At 40.4% G+C, this 20,740-nt stretch overlaps 1 protein-coding gene across 1 annotated transcript in view; it reads right to left on the bottom strand.

The window, feature by feature from the left end:
* Window positions 1-20,740, bottom strand: part of LOC122675295 (protein mono-ADP-ribosyltransferase PARP14-like) — a 44,462-nt gene that overhangs the window by 12,454 nt on the left and 11,268 nt on the right. The window contains exons 5-12 of the mRNA XM_043873822.1: window positions 18,759-18,995; window positions 12,252-14,494; window positions 10,027-10,263; window positions 9,272-9,493; window positions 5,946-6,024; window positions 3,566-3,715; window positions 3,224-3,286; window positions 2,734-2,901 (exon numbers count right to left, since the gene is read on the bottom strand). Coding sequence (XP_043729757.1) covers window positions 2,734-2,901; window positions 3,224-3,286; window positions 3,566-3,715; window positions 5,946-6,024; window positions 9,272-9,493; window positions 10,027-10,263; window positions 12,252-14,494; window positions 18,759-18,995 — 3,399 coding nt within the window. The remainder of the gene's footprint in view (window positions 1-2,733; window positions 2,902-3,223; window positions 3,287-3,565; window positions 3,716-5,945; window positions 6,025-9,271; window positions 9,494-10,026; window positions 10,264-12,251; window positions 14,495-18,758; window positions 18,996-20,740) is intronic.

Here is a 20,740-nt window from a genome sequence, read left to right on the forward strand (position 1 = left end):
AGTGCAATTTTAGCTGAGTTGCAGGGTTCAAGGTTGCCACCTGAGCAAGGTCTTTTCCTATAGTAAGCACACTTCATATCTTGATCTCCCAAGCCTACTGCCTAAATAAGAGTAAGAAAGTTCCTTGAAAAGACTCATGAAAAGTCAGGGAAGCAGTTCCATATGAATAGCAGCTGTCATATTGAGGGAGGGAGGCAGGCAATGTGAAAGCCCCCTGGGTAGCTTGGTGTGATAGACGAAAGGCCCACTTAGATTATCCCTGTTTATTGTGCCCACTATTATTGCAGAAAAGAGAGCAACCCTCTGACCAGGTCATAGCCTGACCTGGCTATGGAGACAACTGTAGTAATGTAGACAATTCCCATATAAAAAAAACCTAGAGGGTTTGTGCAGGGTTTTTTGATTACATGATCAGAAAAAGAGAGAAACTCTCATTGCAAATCTGTAGTTATTCCATGATATTTGGAAGAATCTAAATGGTAGTGTTCAGATACATTCATCCACTCTCAACAATCTAAGCACTTGGGACACAGAGGATGTGACATGTGGAGATGAATAGGTGTTCAACAGGTAAAGTATGGGAAACTGAGGGAAAGGCTATGCCAGATAGAACTATGTAAGGGGTGTGATACATTGAACGTGATGTGTTCAGGGGAACAGACCTGGTTTTGAGAAAGTTAAACAAGGAATAGAAGAGTGAATGAGAGGAAGCACTGGAGCAGGGAGCCCAGTTCTAAAGAGGAGTCTATAAGTAAAGGTTCAGGCAAAAGACAAGAGCTGAACAAAGAGAAGAGGCCAGAATGAAGAACTGGGTGTTGGGGTTGGGGAGATATTCAGGAATTAAAGTCAGCAGGGCCAAGTGACCAACTGGCTTTACACTTGCCCCTTTGTTCCCTGTCCTTTGCCACCCACATCCTGCGTGTGTGTTTCACAGGTCACACTGTGGTTGTTTGCTGACATGTCTGTGTCTCATAATAGGTCAGGTGCCCCTTCTGAACTGAACCTTTTTCTTAGTCTTCAAACTAATTAGTAAGCTAATGCACACAGGAGTGGTAAAGAGTATAGAATCAAAGATTCTAGATAGAAAGTGATATTTTTAACATGCTTGTGGTTATAAGAGGAAGGGCAGGTGTGGGGAGAAGACAATGAACTGGAGTTTAGAGTTTGCTTTCAGTTTGAGGTCCCTGCAGGTAACACTGAGTGCCCGTTCTCTCCCCTCAAGCAGGTGCCTGTGAGGAACAGGGAGAGGGCTTCCTTTACTGCCAGCAACTGTCTTGATTACTGTCTCAACTCATAAACACCACTAGGGAAGAAAACTCCTCCATCTGTAATTCTAAGGGCCTGCTCAGCTAGGGATAGCGACAGGGAAAAAAGACGAGCAAGAAATTGCTAACCTTCATTTATTTGTGCAGATCAGCAATGCAACCAGGTTAGTGGAAAAAACAGCACGTTTGCAGTAACCCAGAAATATTTATACAAAACTAAAACTGCTTCATTTCCTTATTTCTTCTCTGACTCCACTCCGGGACTCCCTTGGGAAGGTCGGTGCCACCCTGAGGCTGCCTGCTTTCTTGGCACAATTAAAGTTAAGGCAGAAACACAAGACTGGAGCTCAGAGGAAAAAGCAGATGGAGGTAGAGACTAGAGAGTCATTAGTGGGTGTCCATAAAAAATGACAGAGAAGGAGAGAGACAAATAGATAATACATTGGCTAATCTGCTAGGACTGAATGATACTACAAAGAGAATGGAAGAATAAAGGGTATATAAATCATACTTTCAGATATACAGAACCAAAGAGACAACATCCTATGTGGGAAAATTAAGAGGAATGAAAAATATAAGAGAAATCAAAATATGGGATAGAGGATAAGAAGAAGGCCGAGAAAGTAACAAGGATGGTTAGGTTTATTAAGCTAAGCTTTTGGAGGGCCTAAAATGCCAGTATGAGACACTCAAACTTGGATTCCTGAGCAATGGAATGTTTAACCCAGTGCTGTGCCTTCTCTCTCTGGGACCAGTCAGCTCCAGCCACTTCAAGCCTGAGCAGCTCCGTAAGGGAGACCAAGCAGGAGTGCCTGATTCATGCACATGACTCAGATTCCTGGGGAAACAGCTCAAAAGCCTCACCTTACAAATGAGAAGCCCAAAACACCATCCTTATAAAAGAAGACACATACAATCATTATACAGTTTGAGGGAAACAAGAAACTCCAAAGAGGTAGGCAGGCTGAAAGGAGAAAGGCCTAGATTTTCTGACTCAGTGGAATCTACCGGGTTCTGTTGACTGAGAGGCTGAGACGCCCCATGACCAGCCGCTTGTTGAGGAGGCAAGAGAACGGGGGTGGCCATGCTGTCTGAGGGAATCAGAGGTCCATGCACTGGTGTTTCAGTGAAGAGGGGTAGAGGGGAAGTTGAAGACAATAATGGGACAGGTGTAGGGGGTGAAAAAGAGAAGAGAGTTGATAAAGATAATGAGAAACGGACTTTCTTTTTCTCTCCCTCCCCTTCCATATTAGAAAGCAAATGTCTACTATGCCAATACTCTCTTCAGTTTTCTTCATTTTTCCCTTACTTAAACTACCCTCAGGCTTTGCTCCTTCCCTCATGGGCTGCCCTGAGTTGAGGAAACTGACTGACGCTGACTCAGTAGTAAGTCCATTAACCATCAGCACCAAATCCAAGGGAAAGTGGTCGCCTTGGGGTTCAGCCTTGACAGCCAGAGGCCACAAACCTGTCCCGATGGCCGGGAGGCAAACAGACGAGTAATGGCGTTTTTCACACTCTTTCAAAACACAGGTGACCGATCTCTTGACATCATTTCCACCAATGACGTGAATGATATTCTTGCACTTCAAAAACCCACCTTCAGTAATTATATAATCACTGTGGCCCTGTTGAGCTGGGAAACAGACAAAAAGACATAAAATTAGAGGCTGAACCCACTCTCTGTTTAAAAAGGAAAATGTCTGAATTGGAAGATAAAGTATTCTCTGTGAATAAGAAACTCCTGAAATACTAGCTCTGATGAATCTCACTTCTCTTATTAACCAAGAGATTACTTTTCATTTCTAATTCACTACAACAGGAATTCTTCAGTAAAAGATATGATTTCCAGATCAATATGTTGTCTCCCCAACCCCAAGACTTTCCTCATCCTCCACAGCCTCCCATATTCAGTCTTCCACTTAAAACTTAGAATCAAAAAAAGCATTGTGCCTTACCTTGGCGAGAACATTCTATTTCCACATTTCTCCCAGCACTTTCTAAAATTGCTTTGGAGACCCCTGCATGAGAAAATCAAGATGTTTACACACATCAGAATGGTTGCCTCATAGTCTAAACGCCTTTCCCATCATCGAAGGAATCCTATAACTAGGGTATTTCTGATAACAAAGAAGAAAAATTCATAAAAGAACTGTTACCAATTATGAGAAAACAAGTCAAGACAATTAAAAAATTATTAACTAGTATTAATAAGACAAAGTTGTAGAAACCAGTTTGGCTATAGGAACCCTACTTCACGGGCTCTACTGTTACTAGTCAAAATTCTGTAAGTCAAGTACCTGCTTTGAGATTAAATGACTTTGATGTTGAATTTACAATCACATCTGCCTCTTCTTTGCTGATATCTCCAGAGGCTACCTGGAAAATGATGGGCCCAATCTTCATTTCATACACTCCTAAATCAGGTTTAGAAATAGTCCCATAGAAATCTGACAAGGAAAAAAAAAATGGAGTCAGTAACAAGTCAGCAATAGCAAGAATGACTTAAGTTTCATGGTCCTCACCTGTGCCCCGCTCAACCTTCTCTTTCTCTCTCTCTGCCCCTCTATGTGATCGCTGGCATTTAACTTGGCCCTGCCTCTGAGCCTCTGATGGTCTGTTTCTGGCAAAGGATTATAAAATATATATCAAACGTGGACTTCAGTTGCTGACCAAGGTGAATTAGTCGACTTGAGCCTTTCTTTTCCACTGATTACAAGTAAAAACATGGGACAAATACAAAAAGCCACATTCGGAGAACTGAGACATTCACAACAGCAGGCAAATTGGGGAAGGCAGTCAAAAGTTGAAGAAGCAGCCTATACTGCTTTGTATTTTGTTTGGTAATTTTTCCTCTTTTCTCTCCCAGCCTTGAGCCAAGCATGGCCCTCATTACAGAACTACACAATGAAGACAGGCAGCAAAACTCTCAGAGAATCTCTGTCTTGTGGCCAGAGGACTGAGAAAATGGGTCCCCGTGAGCTCAAGAGAATAGCAGAGAAGTCTCATTTTTTCCCGTACTTTTCCTTTCTAAATCTAGACCCTATATCAAGGTGCCCTGGATGTGGAACTCCACAGTGACACCACAGGGAGCTAAAACTGAGAGAGTTTTATTCCTGTCCAAAAGAATCAGAAAAAAAAAAGGGACTTGTGCTCTGAAAAGTGTCTGTGGTATATGAGAAATTCTTGGCTTTTTGTTTGTTAGGTCCTCTCCCTATCCCCTCTGCTTTGCCCAAGGGCAACCCTGATCATGCAAAATTATGAGGCAACAGAACTCGCAGCTTCAACTCTGACAGAACCTTGTCCTTCTGGCCACAAGACCTAGAAAATAGCCTTCTGCAAGACAGAATGTAAGGGGAATGCTGGGGCAGTGAGCTGGAGAGGGTACCCCCTGTTTTGTGTATGACTGCACATGGGTAGACCCAAGCTAAACAGCAAAGGCCTTAGGAATGGAATTGATCTTAACCACTGCCCAAACATAAGATGAGGCAGAACTTGTAGAATGAAGCTAACTGACTGGCTGCCTGCTCAAAGAAAGAAAGCAATGACTATTTTCCAGAGGATTTTAACAGGACCCTAGTCGTACAACATAATGTTTAAAATGCCCATTCTTTGGACTTCCCTGGTGGTCCAGTGGCTAAGCCTGCAAGCTCCCAGTGCAGGAAACTAGATCCCGCATGCCACAACTAAGACCCAGCACAGCCAAATAAATAAATATTTTTAAAAAATAAAATACCCATTCTGTAATCCAAAATTGCTTGTCACCCAACAAACCAGGAAAACGTGACCAATTCTCAAGTATAAAGATGCTCAATATAGATGCTAATCTTAAAGTGACTCAGATGTTGGAATAATCAGTCTTTAAAGCCTCTACTATAACTACTGTAACTCCCTGAGGTCAAAGTAAACACATTTGAATGCATGAAAATAATCTGGAATGAAGGGAAAATAGGGATCTCCACAGAGAAATATAAACTATAAAGTAAGAATCAAAAGGACATTTTACAACTTAAAAGACAATGTTTGAAATTAAAAGTTCACTGGATAGGCTACATATAGTATAGTAGACAGAGAAAAGAATCAGTGAATTTGAAAGTGGATTAACAAATGTTATCCAATCTGAAGAACAGAGAGAAAAAACATGGAAATTTTAAAAAAAGAACAGATCTTCAGAAATATTATCAGAAGGCTTACCATTTGTGTTATTGAAGCACCAGAGGGAGAGGAGAGAGACCAGTGCAGAAAAATATATTTGAAGAAATGACTGAAAAATTCCCAGGTCTGACGGAAGACATACATGTTCAGATTTAAGAAGCTTTAGAAACTCCAAACAGGATAAACTCAAATATACAACAGTAACTTTGACAGAGGAGAAGCATTTGGTTGGTTTTATTATTCAAAAATAAATGTATCTATTTTTGAAAACACTTATCACATCATCCTTAGTAGCCTCATCATCACTTAAAAACCCATTGTACAAATTATATTTGGCCAGCCTACTCTTTCACTCCAGATCACATAAACATGACCAGTGTCTTGCATGCTCAGGTATATGGAATATAATTTACTATTTTATTTATCAAAAATTGACTTTTTCATAAAAATCATCCTGTTTTACTTCTCACAGAATAGTTATTTAGCAATTATAAATAATTTCTCTATTTAAAAGCTTTACTGAACCTTGTGTACTTTCAGCCTTGGAAATTTTTTCACTGATGAAACTTCCATTAGCTCTTCTGGCAAATTCATCTGAGAATGCCTGGAAATACAAATACAGTTTTAACCACCACAATTCTCAGTAGATAAATGAATCTGATTCAGACATTTTGATCCTACGTGCACAAATATTTATGAGAGAATAATTCTCTCAAGTATTATTTATTTTCATTATAGATTTTTAAGTTACAAAAACTCATAAACTATTTTTAGAAATATACACTATGAAAATTATCAAAGATGTGAACAAAGATATAAATATAAGGATACTGATTACAATGCTGTTTGCAACTGAGAAAAAATTAAAGTTTAAAACTCCAACAGGAAAATGGTTAAATAAATTTTAGTATGCCCGTATGCTGGAGTATTCACTTCCCTGGTGGCACAGATGGTAAAGAATCTGCCCTCAATGCAAAACACACAGGTTTGATCCCTGGGTCAGGAAGATCGCCTGGAGAATGGCATGGCAACCCATTCCAGTATTCTTGCCTGGAAAATTCCATGCACAGAGGAGCCTGGAGAGCTACAGTCCATGGAGTCACAAAGAGTCAGACACAACTACACGACTAACACTTTTACTTTCATGCTGGAGTATTTGGCAGCCATTATAAATCATATTTTTAAAGAACAGTTAATAGAACAGGGAAATGTACTATTAAATGAAAAAAGGATGATATTAAAATACATAGTCCCATATTTAAAAGTCCACATATATAAAAGAAGACTGGAATGAAATACAACTAAAAGAATTTATGCATTTTTTGTTCAGTTTCTACAATGAAGATGTATTACTTTCATAATCAGTAAAACCAAATATTTGCTGTTGTTAAAAATACAGTGTTAAGAGAAAGACAATCACAAGGACCCAGACACTTCAGTTTTTAATTTATTTGTACCAGGAGAGAAATAGCTAGGGGAGTAGTGTCTTGGGAGTTAGAGGCTGGAATTCCATTTCTTTGCATGGTAGTGACATACCAATACCATCACTTTCTTCCTCCTTATTACAAGCAACAGAAATTCTGTTGGAAATGAACAAGTAACATCTTGACTAAAAGGCTTATACAATAATGGGAAGAGGACCAGACAGAAGTGACTATAGAGCCAAGGCCTTGGACTTAAAGACTACTACAAGCACCAGGCAGGTAAGCTACAGGGGTAAAGGTGGACAGGTGTAAAGGTGGACTGGTTTGACTCTGGAGAACTAGAGAGTAGCTGCCATTCAGCCACAGCAAATTGTTCAGGCTGATATCCATGTCCAATGTGCTAGAAATTTTGAATTTTTAGGTCACAGTGGACATCTGGACCTTAATATGACATATTTGATTCTTAAATGCCAGCAACAGATTCAATTCTTCAAAAAAAAAAAAACAGCCCAAATAAAGCATATCTAGAGGCTCCATTCAGACCACAGGCTGCTGCTTGCAATCTCTGTTATAGTCTCCACCTATAAATATTTCAATAAGTTTTGCTTATTTGGGGGAAAATAAAACCAAAGCTTAACTCTCCTTACAAGTCTTAAGAGAAAAAGTGTCACAGTCATGTATGGAAAAGCAATACTATTTCCAATGGCAACAACGGTGTCTGTCTAGGCTAACCCCTTTATCAAATACTTGCAGAATTTGAATCTTTAGGAAAGATAATGAAGGCTGAGGTTGCACAGAAATAGTGAGTTTTGAGGGTTCAGATCCATGTCATAGGACTCACTTCCTTCAATGAACCCAGTCATTCATTCAAAAACTCTCAGCATTTCATCTCTCTAGTTTATTTTATGTGTACAAATCTTAGCTCCCCAAGTAATTATGATTTGTAGGAGGGAGAATACATGCTACATACCCATTCTGTAATCCATATCACTTTGTACAATGCAAGTCATAGGGAGACTGTTCAAAAAGCATTTATTGACTAGAAATGATTATAGTTATGTGGGCCAACTAAATGGACCACATATACTGCTCAGGGGGTTTAGCTGTCTGATTAGAATTTAGATTTGCCTGATTCCAGAGTATATAAAGGTAATAGCTATCGAGAGAAAAAAAAAACTAAGTATGACCTAAAAATTCAGTTGGTCCAATGATATATGGACATCTCTTAGATTGCTAGCCTTAATCTGTTATTTCTTGCACTATTATGAAACTTTTCAAACATTTAATATCATCTACTCTCCTGGACTCTAAGGACTTGGAGGGCAAGAATAATGGCCTCTTATTAAATGCTTCTTGTTCTCCTGTAATGCTGAGTCCAGCAGCTTACTCACAGCTGATGTTCAGCAAATGTGAGCTGGTTGATAAACTCTCTATGACCAAAGATGGTTCTCGTATTTCTGGTCCCAACCATCTTACTCTTATGGGGATGTGCTGAGTGCTTCAGTTGTATATTATTTTGACATTCTCCTATTTGTAGGACCACAGAGTACTTTTATATTATGTATTAAAATTTCTATGTTAATATGGAAGGAAATTCTATAGATTAAAGAGGTTTAAGGGATATGTCAACTCCATTGCAATACTGGAACCTTATTTGAATTCTGATTCAAATAAACAAGCTATAAAAACAAAATAAAATATTTATGAAATAGTTCGAAATATGAACATTGACTTGATAATTGATAAAATAAAGGAATGATTGCCAATTTCTTCTAGGTGTGAAATAGTATTGTAGTTAGGTTACTTTTTAAAAAGAATCCTAATGTTTAAAACAAATACTGAATTGATTATGGGTAAATGTATATATGGGATCTGCTTCAAAAATAATATGGAAGGAAATAAATGGAGATAGAGATGAAACATAATGGCCATAAGCTGTTAATTATGAAGATGAATATGGATAAAGAGATTTCATTATACTACTTTGTCTAGTAGTAGTAATTTAATTGCTAAGTCATGTCCGAATCTTGCAACCTCACAGACTGTAGCCTGCCAGGCTCCTCTGTCCATGGGATTCTCCAGGCAAGAATACTGGAGCGGGCTGCCACTTCCTTCTCCAGGGGATCTTCCTGACCCAGGAATCAAATCCAGGTCCCCTGCATTGCAGGCAGATTCTTTACCAACTGAGCTACAAGGGAAGCCAAGTATTTTGTCTATTCTTGTATATGTTTCAAATTTTTCTTAACAAGAAGTCAAAGTTTTTCTCTATTCACACATTTGCTTGAAATTTGCCATACTACTAGTCCACACTACTCTTTTACTTCCTTGTATGAAAATACATGAAAGAAACAACCTATCAAACCAAGAAGACATTTGAAAATGTTAGGGCTCAGTTGACAGAATAACCTGCAATGAGCAAGACCATACCTGAATATTTTCACGATCACTTGGGTGCAACAGAAAGCAAACCTCTTGTAAAGTTCTGGGTTGATTCTTTCTACTGAATTTGAATACTTCTGAGGTGATTAATTCAGCAAAAACGTCTTTAGGAAACCCCAGATTTCCTGTTCCTATTGCTGGAAATGCAATTGAGTTTAAGGACAAACTCTCAGTGATCTCCAAACATTCTCTGATTATGTTTTCCATGATCTGAAAAGGACAAAGCACATTCTTATACATTTTTGCCTAGAAATTAGAGTTCAAACAAAAAGAACAAGAATTTAGCAACTATGGGATCTCTGCCTACTCCTTTTTGCTTTCAATAAAAGGCAGGTTAAGGGCAGTGAGAAGGGGGAAAGAGAAATAGAGGAGTAAACGAGGAGAAGGAAGGAAGAATGTGTGAGACCCTCCAAAAAGATTCAAACTCATTCAGCAATGATGGAAAGAAGCAAAGCAGTTACTGTTCTGATCCTTCGTTCTCTTCCATTCTTCATGCCCTCACCTTGCCTTCCTCATAAAGGGTGCTGTCTTCAGCAACTCTTCCCTGAGTCCCAGCAATGGTTGAGAACTACAATAAATTTATATTATTAACTGGTCCTTGGGAGAAGTCAGCTATAGCTCAAAGAAATGGCTCTGAGAATGTGATGTTAGTACAGAGCAGAAACAGGCAGAGTTCAACCTACTTTACATTGAGGGTTCAAAGAGCTACCTAATTTTCTGGAGAATTTAAAACCAGGTCCCACCTTCTGTGAAGACGGTTTGTTATTATCCCAGTTCGGAGCCACCACGTGAAGCACACGGTGGCAACGCAGATTGCAGCCGCCGGTTTGGAGAACAGTGCCCACATCAACAACCACCCCTTGTCCAGCTGTCTTCAATTCGTCCTGGAGCTTTTGTCCTGCTTTTTCCAAGAGGGCCTTGGAAAGGGGCCCCCTATTGAGCTCAAGATCCGAGGAAATGGAGTTGACAACAACATGGGTCTTAAAAACAAAACCAACAATTTGTTTCAAATTCTAAGAAAAAGCATTCATCCAGGATTACCATATTTAAGCCCCTGGGCTTGGCACAGTGGGAGACAACTAAGATGATTAAATTTTCAGAGATTAAAATACCACCTCAAAAGAGAGATACTTATTTAAATAACACTCTAGGACAAAATGTAGCTGTCAAAGAGCAACACGTAAATGGTAGGGACTCACCAAAGGAGTCCAGAGGAAGCGCCTTCAGAGGTTAGTGAAGACAGTATGAGTGACACGGTGTCTGAGAAATGGGAATAGTTGCTGCAGGCAGAGAGATGGGGAATTCATTCAGGAGGGGCAACAGCATGGACAGAAGCAGGGTAGGTTGTGAGCAGCAAGCAGATTAGTTTGACCCGCTAGAGAGCTTTCACAGCAAAACGGTACCAGCCAGGCTAGGAATACTACACAGTGAGCAGACTGCAGGGCCTTGAGTCCCAAGTCAACTGGGCTTCCAGGCATCAGCGAAGAGCCATGGGATCTTTTCCAGCAGGACAGTTAATATGAGCAGATTAATCAGGCTTGACGAAGACACCAAGAGAAGACGGGAGAGGGGATGGGACCAAGTGGGTGTCAAAGTTACCCCACGAGGGTCACCCAGAAGTGATGCAAAGCAGGTCTGTGGCAGCAGAAGCCACACACCTATGGGAGTGGAAGGTGTGCAAGGAATGTCTCACAACTCGGTGTCCAAGGTGAACGAGCATCGGAACTCATTCCAATTACTGACCCCTGGCTGAAAGAGATTTCTGTTTATTTGCTTGGTTTTTTCGATGAGAAACAAAATTACTTCTATATTTTGAAATATAGCAATGCACATTCCAAACCCAGCTCTATCATTTGCTTGCTGTGAGACTTGGGCAAAATACTAACCCTCTAAATCTCATTTCTTCATCTGTGAAATGAGAATAATAATCCTGGAATCTGTCTCATAGCATTGAATGAGAAAATGAATGCCAAGCACTTGGGAGAGTGCCTGGCACATAGTAAACAGGCAGTGTTAGTTATTATTCTTGTAATTATAATTTAAGCTAACTGTAAGTAAAAAAATCAAAATTTTTACAACCTCTTTTCATATTTTAAGCGAAAATGAAAAATATTTTAAACAAAATAACAACTTGAACAAAAAAAGAGGATGACCCACAGGATGGGAGAAGATATTTGCAAATTGTATATCTGTTAAAGGACCTGTATCCAGAATATACAAAGCACTCTTAAAATTCAGTAATAAAAAGATAATTTTAAAGTGGACAAAGGTTGTGAATAAATTCTTCTCCAAATAAGATATGCCAATGGCCTTCCCTAAGAATCTCTGCCCCAAGACTGCTTGGGGCAGACAACCCCCAATTTGAGGAAGCATAGCAGGGGACCTTCCAGCACTGTTTGGATATGACAGCCTATGTTGAAAAAGTTGCTAAATACAGTTTTTAAAAACACATCACTCCCTGACAGATCTACAAGAACTAGCCCCACATAACACCCAGACTTCCCCAGATCCACTTTCTACCTTCCTCCCCACGTTTTCTTACTGGTGTTGGGAGTTGAGAGCCCCTCAGACTCAGTACACTCCAGATTACTATCCTCTGTCCCCATCTTACACTCTAATTTTTCTGTATCTGCTATCAGAGAATTTGACAGGAAATTAATCTTAGATTTGCCAAAGTATGACAGGTGTAAAAGCACTGAAAAAGTATAGAGAGTCATGTAAATGTTTACTGTGGATTTTCACATTTGCTGGAAACTAGTGATCTGAGTACATTATCAGTTCCCACAAATAACTGACCAGTCTCAATTAGTGAGCACCTTGGTGAAGTAGCCCAATTTTCTAAGGAAACCTATTTCAAGGCAAGGATGGAGGACATGGGATTCTCCCCTTGACCCTAATCTCCCTTTGGCAGTAGGCTAACTGGAGTTCCCAACACCCTGGGGGTTATTCTGAAAACAGGGGCACTCACTGTAGCATTCTGCACATCTTCTTTCACCAGTAGGATCCTCAGGCCTTCTGGGGTCAACAGACTTGATCCATTTCCATGATCTTTTCTCAAGTCAGGCTGGACTGCTGCTGATAAACTGGGCAGGGAAGCACCATCAGGCAGGGTGTCTTTAAATACACTTTTGGCACTTTCAGCAAACGCCTCAACAGTCTTCTCAGCTATATCCACAAGGTAAATCTCTTTCAAGGTGCATCCGTCCTTCTTAAACTGGAACCATTCCTTGATCGCCAAAACAATGGTCTCCACACACTGGGATAGAGGAAAGCTTAAGGTTCCAGAACTAATAGCAGGGATGGCTATGGATTGGTACTTGTGTTTTACAGCCAAATTGAGACTTTCTTTCACAGCAGTCTTTAGCTGCCACACACATTTCAGGGCCTCATCACTCTTCCACTGAGGCCCGACTGCATGGATCACATGCTGGTATGGGAGCTTTCCTGCTTTTGAGATGACGGCCCAGGGAGGTAAGATCTTGCCCATTCTCTTCAATATCTGATCACAGTCTTCTTGAAGCTCAGGGCCAGCTGCTCTTAGAAGAGCAGCAGCCAAGGCCCCCCTGAGCTTGAGTTCCCCATTGGCCGCGTTCACCACCACCTGGACGGGAAAATGTGTCAAGTCGCCTTGCTGCACAGTTAGCAAGACTCCAGGAGCTAAATTTGTCTGAAATAAGCACCTCTGGCCACCAGTGCCACCTCCCTCCTTTTCTTCATCTTTCTTCAGTTCAATAAAACAACCAAATAATCTTCTGACCTCAGTTTTATAATACCGTGCTTTATCCTGAAAGAACTGACCAGCTCCCGGTTTATCAATACAGATGCTTTTAACACACACCGAATCCAAGACTTGTCTGACAATTTTCATCCCCTCCAGGACTTTGGCCTTTGGGCCAATTAGTAAAATGGCTTTTTGCTTGTTCTCAGGATTAAAATTTACCTGAACATTCATCCTCCTTATCTCTGGCCAGATTTGCTTTTCTGCTTTTAAATAATGAACAATTAAGGAAGTCTTTACTTCAGTCCATCTCTCTATTTTTGTGTGCTTTTCCACGAAGTCAAAAAGCGAGTCATAGATTTTATTTACTTCTCTTACACAGCCTGCGATGATGACCTGGGCTGCAGTTTCTGAAGTCACCTCCTGGATTACTACAGTCTTTGAAGAGGAATTGTGTTTCTTACACAAATTTCCAGTGAGCCCTTTCCAATTCTTGCTGTTAAGGACTTCCCTGTCCTCAACATCAATGCACTTATAAATTAAGGCACTGACCATTTGCTTTTCAGCTTCCAACAGGACTTCAGAAGAAGAGCCAGTTAAGAGGACAGTTGTGCCCTCTAGCTCATAAACTGCAAGAATGTTCTGTGCTACAAAGAGAGACTTAGAGAATTCTGCACAGTCAACCTGTTGCAGAAACTGGAAAACCTCAGGGTGAACATGAATGCTTCTCTGAGCCATGGCATATACCTTTTCCTGGATTTCACACTTTACTTTATACACTTCTGCAGGGAGTCCTTTGAAGCACATGTGTTGAGAGGCTTCATCATAATAAATTTCCACCTCTGGGCACTCCGTGTAGAGCCGCTCTTGTATGCCGCTGTGCAAAAGAAGTGAATACTTGCTTGAAGTAATGGCCAGTTTTTGTTTCATACTTTGCTCTTCTCTTTTAATTTTTTGAATGGTATTTTCTATTAAGTCCTTGATCTGTGGCTCAATGTTTTGTACATCCTCTGACTTCCCCACTAAGGTTACAATGCTTGTGAGTGCATCAAACTCAATCAAAATCCTATCATCTTCTAAACTGTCTTTAATGGTGTCCCACACTGTTGGATCCACTTTAAATGGGGTCACTGTATATTTAGACCTGATGTCAGAGAAAAGTGTGGAAGCATCTTTCCGCCAAGTCTTGACTCTTAGTCTTCCTTGATTGACTAAGGTGGCTGCAGGTCTGATGGTCACTTCACTGTTGAGCTGGCACCACGTCAACTCACAGTGACAACGTCTCATTTCATCATGTATCTCCTCAGTCAGATGATTCTTTGTCTGCAAGAATTTCCATAAGGAAAGATCCAGTGATTCTCTGAATGATGCAGGAAGCTTGATCAGAGGCTTCTCCTCCCCGTACAAGGCTGTGCCCAAAGAAGGATAGTATGGGAACACAGAGAGTGGCATATTATTGAGGTCAAGTTTCTTGGTCATGATGGTGTCCATCACTTAAAGGAGAGAAATAAAATAAAATCAGTATAATATGTTTCAGAAGCAAAAACAAGCAAACAAATTTTCCTATTCTGGAGGGAAAAAACCCTAATGTTTGTAAGAACTTTGATGTTACAACATGCTTTTAAAAAGCAGCACTACTCCCAGAGTGCTCAAATATAAATTGATATGTATTAATACTACACAGGTATTCCTTGTGTCATGGAATAACTACTTTCCAGCCAAGAACACTCTATGCTGAAATTCTGTTAGGTAAATTCTATGATAACATTAATATATATTATTACCACCAGGTTAAGAAAGAGAGAAGAGTTTGGTCACAAGCATGAGGAGGGTATTTGCTCCAGTGTGAAGAATGTTTTGTTCTTAAAGCAAAGCTCATCTAGGAATCATGTTATTTATTTCTTCCTGTACAGTTGCAGAAATTTAGATTTCATATATGATTTAGATTCCATTAATACTTCTAAGAGGTGGTGCATAATAATAATTATCATAGTTTACTGTGTGTCAGACAATATTCTAAGTGGTTACTAACCCTCACAACAACCTTTTGAGGTAGAGACACTATTGTTATCATCCTTATTTACAAATGATAAAACTGAAGCTAGGAGATGTTAGATAACTCAAATAGGGTGACATAGACTGAAAATAGGGCTTCCAGGTGGTGCAGTGGTGAAGAATCCGCCTGCCAATGTAGGAGATTAAAGAGATGCAGGTTTGATCCCTGGTTCAGGAAGATTCCCTGGAGTAGAAAATGACAACCTGCTCCAGTATTCTTGCCTGGAAAATCCCATGGATAGAGGAGTCTGGTGGGCTACGGTCCATGGGATCACAGAGTCGTATATGACTGAGCACACACACAGACTGTAAGTATTTGAGCTAAGATTCAAGCCAGTGTCTGTCTTAGCCCCAAAACCCATGCTCTTGCCCCTCTTCCAGGGGTTCCAAACCAAGGTCATCCTCACAGTCATCAGACAACCCATCCCCAGAGACTCTGATTCAGTAAGTCTTGCATCTCCCTTGTCCCTGCTCGAATGCCCTTCCTGTCACATCTACTGGGACATTTACTGGTGTGTGTGTGTGTGTATGTGTGTGTGTGTATGTGTAGAGGTACTCTTCTCCCCCATGCCCCTCCTCACTTTGTGTTTAGTTGTTAGACAGGTACAAGGGGTCTAAGCAGGAAGGGAATTAGAATGAACTCCAGTAGCAACTTGGATTAAAGCAGTATCTTGTGAAAAGATGTCCAAAATAACTTCACCTTGTGCACAATTGGCTCCTAAGCCTGGAGCCAGACCTAATGAAAAGAACATGACCTCTGGAGGCTCAGACACATGGCTTCAACTTCCCACCATGGCCTGGAACAGGCTCTGAGTACCAGTGAGTACCCCCATGCCAAGCACTGCGCAGATACAATTTAATCTGATCCTCACAACACTCCTCTGAGGTAAGTAGTAATGTGAGCCCTATATTATAGATGGAAAAGAGAGACTTTGGTGGGTTAAAGTTACTTCCCCAAGATCACAAAGCTAGTAAGCACCAAAGCCAGGCATTTGAATTCAGGTCTGTCTGACCCAAGAACCATCAAAGATGTCACCTTTATGTGCCTTAAGATCGCCATCCTGTTTTCCTCCTCTGTTAAAAAAAAAAGTAACTATATAACTGCACAGATTCTTATGAGGATTCAGTGAGATACTGTGACAGAAAACACAGCAAAAGATCTCATGTACGACAAGCATTCAGTAAAAGTGCTCTTTCTGACAGGGTGGGATATATGGAGGGAGTAACATGGAAACATACATTACCACATGTAAAATAGATAGCCAATTGGAATTTGCCGTATGACTCAGGGAACTCAAACCAGGGCTCAGTGACAACCTAGAGGTGTGGGTGGGGAGGGAGATGGGAGGGAGCATAAGTAAACCTATGGCTGATTCATGTTGATGTTTGGTAGACTACACAATACTGTAAAGCAATTATCCTTCAATAAAAAAAAGATTAAAAAAAAATTTTTTTTTAAAAGTGTCTTCCTTAAGGTTTTGTGAATTGAATTCTGTGAAGCTGAACAAAATAATTTCAGATAAATAATAACATAATTTTTAACCCAGCTTTGTCTGCAGTTTGCCTCATTATTAACTCTTTGTAAATGGTAAAATATCCTCCAAGGAAAATTAATGTTCCAGATGCAGAGGAGATTGAGGGAAAGTAGAGAAGTTAGCACAGATTATGGTGCCAGTTCAGTTCAGCCGCTCAGTCGTGTCCGATTCTTTGTAACCCCATGGACTGCAGCAGGCCAGGCTTCCCTGTCCATCACCAACTCCCAGAGCTTGCTTAACTCATGTCCATCGAGTTGGTGATGCCATCCAACCATCTCATCCTCTGTCATCCCCTTCTCCTGCTGCCTTCAATCCTTCCCAGCATCAGGGTCTTTTCTAATGAGTCAGTTCTTCCCATCAGGTGGCTAAAGTATTGGAGCTTCAGCAACAGTCCATCCAATGAATAATCAGGACTGATTAGGATTAACTAGTTTGATCTCCTTGCAGTCCAAGGGACTCTCAAGAGTCTTCTCCAACACCACAGTTCAAAAGCATCAATTCTTTGGCACTCAGCCTTCTTTATGGTCCAACTCTCACATCCATATGTGACTACTAGAAAAACCACAGCTTTGACTAGATGTACCTTTGTGGGCAAAGTGATGTCTCTGCTTTTTATTATGATGTCTAGGTTTGTCATAGCTTTTCTTCCAAGGAGCAAATGTCTTTTAATTTCATGGCTGCAATCACCATCTGTAGTGATTTGGAACCCAAGAAAATAAAGTCTGTTACTGTTTCCATTGTTTCCCCATCTATGGTGCCAGACTCAGGTTCAAATCCTGGCTCTGTTACTTACTAGCTGTGTAACCTTGGTCAAGTTATTTGACCTTCCTGTGCCTCAGTATCCTCAGATCACAGTAATCTAATAGCAGTGCCCATTAGCAGTGTCTATGAATGCACTTGGTAGCACCCTGTAGAGCTATGCAAACATAAGTCATAATCATAAGAAGGCACAGCCAGAGAAAGGGAAAATCAGTGTATCTCAGGCACAGAAAATGGGAAATGAGTGAGTTTTGAACAGGAGGTGTGGTCAACATAGTCAGATGTTGCAAAGAGGTCAGGGCAAAGAGTAACCTTTGAGAGTGCCCTTCAGATGTGGTCTAGCATAAAATGAACCTGAATAAAATAGTTCCCAGTATTATACATACATATGTAGCATAGACATTCTGAGGACACACCCAAGATGCCCTCAAGATGCTTGAAGCTTCATAGTTGTCAGCTCCCAGCTTACATGAGGTTAACTTGTAGAGTAATAGCTTTATGTAGCTTTCTCCTTGGGCCCAAGGCCAGACAGAGATTTAATGCACATGCAACAGAAGCTCTTCTTTTGTCCCTTTGCCCCAGTGAAACCATACCTTCACTGCAATTTCCCAACACATAAACGCTAAAAGGAGTTTCCTCCAAGTACCCCACATGAAACAGTTTAAGTAAGTGGCATTCCATATGATTCTGTTTCGTGCTCCCTCTGTTAATCCCAAGCATAACATCCTTCCTTCCCCCTAAAAAGTCTGGCTCCCTAATTCCTCCTCCTCAGCCTTGACCTCTGAACATCAGCAAAATCTCCTAGTTGACTTTGCACATGCCTTAGAGAACTGGCGATCTATGTCTAAGAAACCCTCAGAAGTGCTTCCCGAAGGTTCAGCGGAATGACGTTTTCAGAGTTGCCACAAAGAACGATCCTACAGGCATCCACCGAGCATGTGAAACCACCACTGTTAATTGCTGAATGATGACACTGGCAGGTGAAAAGGGATGTAAAGATACTTTATAGAAACTGTGTGTGTTTCTGAGTATATCTTTACTTGCTGAAATTAATGAGAATTTCTATCAAACATAGAGCTAAAACACAGATCACCTCTTTAAAAACAATATCTCGAATACTCTAAGAATTATATATTTTTATAATTTTTATATATTTTTCAGTCTATCGTAAGTAAAGACTCATGAGAGAATTTCCTTATATCTTTCAAAAACTTGACATTGCTTCTCCAAATTTCAAATCACTAGTTTCACCAAGTATCACATACCAGATATACAGTATTACTACTTGGATTTCCAAGAAAAAATAAAACTTTTTTTTTTTTAATAAAACTTTTAACTGTTAAGATCTACTACAATATTTTCAGTTATGCCAGGTACAGTTTACAAAATTAAGATTAATAGATATTACCTTTTTTGTCAAAAAATTCAATCAGTGCTGAACTCTCCTCAGGGAAATATTCAATGCTGGCAACTCTTCCCCCTCCATTATGAGGATTTTCAAATAAACATTTTAAATCACTGTCATGAACACCAGGTGGCAGGTTTTCAACTCGAATTGTTTTTGTCACTTCCAGAAGTCTTGCAGAAAGCTGAAGTTTTTTCACTGAATGGTGCTTGGGACATTCACCAACAAATTTCAAGGCATCTACAAACCATAATCAATTAATCAATCAAAAACTTATATCTTTATATTGTATAGAAGAAACTGTCTGAATATTAGTTGAGAAAAAGGAAGCAGGCTAAGCACTCAATTTTTAAATGCAAGATTTTAATTCCCACAGGAGAATCTATATGCCTATAGATTCTCTGGAAGCGTCTGAAAAACAGTGCAAACAGGAATGTCTTACCGGGATTGCTGACACTGAGTCATGTCCCTGCCTTTAGTCACAGCTCTCTCCACCCCTCCTTGACATCACTACCTGAATGCATCTCTACAACACAAATCTTATTTCACTCTTTCCTCAAGTCCTGAAATGGCTCCCCATTACTTGCAGGCATGAGTTTAAGCTCCTTAGCGAGGCTTACAATGCCCTTGGCTATCTGATCCCAAACTAATTTCTAAACATCACCCCTGTTTATTACCTCCATTTATTTTATTTTCCATATTGTCACACAACCCAGTCATTCTTTCAAAAACTCCATTCTCTCTTGCCTTTGCATATATAATTCCCTGCGCCTAAAATGCCCTTCTCCAATGTTTTCATCCTGCTCCTATTCCTTCTTCTGGATTCAGTCCAATTATCTCTTTCAAATGAATAAATATTGATAGTGAGTCCATGATGTACAAGACATCATGCTAGGATCTGGGGATATGCTAGGATCTGGGGATACAGGGATGAATGTAACAGGTCCTTGAAAGTTCACCATCCAAGAGGGAAGAAGCCTTGAAAGCAAACAAATGACCTATTTGGGGATCAAATGAGATGGGAAAACTAAGACTGGGACTCAGACAAGGATTCCCAGAGTAAGTAGTCACTGATCTGAGTTTTGAAGGATAAAGAAGAGTATATCAGGGAGATAAGGGGAGGAAGGGGCTTTTCAGGTGGCTCAGTGGTAAAGAATCTGCCTGCCAGTGCAGGAGACTGGGGTTCAATCCCTGGGTTGGGAAGATCTCCTGGACTCACTTCAGCATTCTTGCCAGGATAATCCCATGGACAGAGGAGCCTGACGGGCTACAGTCCATGGGTTTGCAAAGAGTGGGACATGACTGAGCAACTGAGCACGCAAGGGGAGGAAACGTTTCAGGTAGAGGGACTAGTTGGGTGTATAAACAACACAGCATATCTGAGATCTGATAGCTGTTACTTCTGGAGTATATACATCAAAGAAAACCAAGTCACCATGTTGGGTCCCCTTTCCTCCCATTCCCCACAACCTGCTGTTCACAGCTGAGAAAAGCAGCTTTTCCTCCTGCATCTTCATTACTGACTTATGAATGGGTTTCTTCCTGCCCCATATGAGTTCCACAAGAGCCAGAACCAAGAATTATTCATCTTTGTACCTACAGCCCCTAGACTAGTACCTCACACCTAGTAGGTATGCAAGATTTTTGCTCAGTGAACAAAAGCAAGTCGACTTAGTTTTACCTTTATAAGAAATAATCACAAATTTGAACCTGTGCTGGTTGATTAAGATCAACCATTCCACTGCCATGACCATGGGAATAGTGAGGGCTTGGAATTGGAAAATTTCCTTGTCTTCTGCAAATAACTCTTCCAATTTCAGAAACTGTCCACAGACTCCCCACACAGACCTTAAAGAGCATGCACTTCCTGCAGCACCTGCATTTACTCATCCTTGCATATATGATAACCATGCAAGTACTAAGGAAATATATGGTAAAGGGAATAAGAGAACAGGCTCTACAGAGGTGGGTTGCCTCGGTTCAAG

The sequence above is a fragment of the Cervus elaphus genome, chromosome 19 (assembly GCF_910594005.1).
Source record: "Cervus elaphus chromosome 19, mCerEla1.1, whole genome shotgun sequence".
Taxonomy (NCBI): domain Eukaryota; kingdom Metazoa; phylum Chordata; class Mammalia; order Artiodactyla; family Cervidae; genus Cervus; species Cervus elaphus.